The 1,800-nt window shown below is 62.0% G+C and overlaps 1 protein-coding gene across 1 annotated transcript in view; it reads left to right on the plus strand.

The window, feature by feature from the left end:
* Positions 1–1,470, plus strand: part of PRDM8 (PR/SET domain 8) — a 5,792-nt gene extending 4,322 nt beyond the window's left edge. The window contains exons 5-7 of the mRNA XM_057382501.1: positions 537–565; positions 880–996; positions 1,358–1,470. Of these exons, the coding sequence (XP_057238484.1) occupies positions 537–565; positions 880–996; positions 1,358–1,470 (259 nt within the window). The remainder of the gene's footprint in view (positions 1–536; positions 566–879; positions 997–1,357) is intronic.
* Positions 1,471–1,800: the final 330 nt, after the last annotated feature.

Here is a 1,800-nt window from a genome sequence, read left to right on the forward strand (position 1 = left end):
AAAAAAAAAAAAAAAAAAAAAAAAGATTTATTAAACTTTATAGTTTATCCGGGTATGTTGGATGCTTTGACAATAAATGACTTTATTTTCTTCAAAGCACCTGGACGTTAATCGATGCGGGGGAATGGGTGGTGAGGAGGGGGTGGCCCAGCGGCTGCGGGGTGGCAATGGGGCCCCGGCCGGATTGGGCTGCGGGGAGGAACAGAGAACCCCGGCCATGCCGCCCCGTCTCTCGGCTCTCCTTCCCTGCTCGCCTGCCTTCCTTCGGCCCTTCGACATCTCTTGGTCTTTCCTCTGTGCATCTTTGCTTTTGTCCGGGATTTTATTGCCCCCTTTATCTTTCCTCTTTCTTTCCTCTTTCTTTCCTCCTCTTTCTTCCCTTTTCTTTCCTCTTCCCTTGGTTTTGGATTGTCTTTCATTCTTTTTTTTTTCCCCCCCTTTCTTTCTGTGTTTTGGTCTCTTCCCACCTCACCCCTTCAAGGAGCCTGTATTGCCCTCCACCCTTGCCAGGGCTATTGGTGGTCCTCTGCTTGCAGGGTGGGCTCCGCCACGGAGGTTGCCCAAGGTCTGGGGTGACAGGACCCCGGCGCGAGCCCACAGCCTGGGGTGTCCTTGGCTAGGGAGTCCTTGAAGGGGCCAGGGGTGGGTCCCCTCTGTCCTGGTGCATTACCGGGATGATGGCATCGCGGCCAGGGACACACGGGAGGACCAAGTAAAGGCGGGTACCCCCGGGCATGGAGGCACAGCCCGGTCCGATGGACACAGCCTGCAGCGGGCGCATTTAGCGGCATCCCCGCGTGCTTTGGGGGGCACGGCAGGGCACCGGGGAACGCAGCAGCCCGGGGTTGTGCGGCAAACCCATTCCCACATCCCGGCAAGGACCAGGAGCCGCAGCGACCAGGCTGTGCGCGGCTCAGCGGGTCAGCGGCAGGGAAAATAGCCCAAAGGCGGAGCTGGCCACGGCCGGCGACACGGTGTCGGGCAAACGGGGRCCGGGTACTACCGGCATCTGCTGCCGTGGGGTTTGGGGTCTGCACAGAGCCCCAGGAGCTGCTGCGAAGCCTTTGCGGTTCCCAGGAAAGCGCCTGGAGCTTCAGGCGGGATAGCCTGGAGAGTCCCTGCCGCGGACAGTCTAGCTTCCTGCTGATGCTGACCGCTCGCTCAGCGCCCTGACCCCGGGACGGTACCTATGGCCCCCAAGGCACGCCAGGAGCCCAAGGGGTCTCCCGTCTGTCATTCCCTGCCTCGAGAATACACACGGCTCCACCCGCTGCCGTTAATCGCAGAGGCGAGACAGTCAATATTCCCGGGAGTTTTCCTTAAAAGCAGTGCCACTCCTGCGCGTCCCTTTTTGCAGGGTTCCCCGGGACGCTGCGCCGGGGCTCTGGGGGATGCGGGCGGGTTGCGGGCACGCCGGGGGCGGCAGAGGCGGGTGGGCACCGCCATCTAGTGGGGCCGCCGCGGGGCTAGCGGGTATGCTCGGGGCCCCGCCGGGCTCCTTCCCCGGGGATGCTGTTCCCGGACTCCTCTCCCGCGGCAGCTTCGCTCCTCCAGCGACGGCTTCGAGGTCCCTCCCGCACCCGAGGAGCTTCATAGAGGCGCTGTTAACTATGCTCCTACGACTCCCTGGGCTTGTTCTCGGTCCTGGTGCTGCTGGCGGGCTGGTGCTTCCCCTGCACTCGGGAATCCAGCACGCACCTGCAGATTTCAGCGTCGCTTCTATCTACTCCAAAAATTCATGGCCTTTCACAGCCCTGAGCGTGCCGGGCCCCTGCCCTGCCCTGGCAGCATCCTGCAGCA

Source organism: Malurus melanocephalus, unplaced genomic scaffold, assembly GCF_030028575.1.
Source record: "Malurus melanocephalus ecotype Western Australia unplaced genomic scaffold, MMel_1.1 scaffold_571, whole genome shotgun sequence".
In the NCBI taxonomy this organism is placed as follows: domain Eukaryota; kingdom Metazoa; phylum Chordata; class Aves; order Passeriformes; family Maluridae; genus Malurus; species Malurus melanocephalus.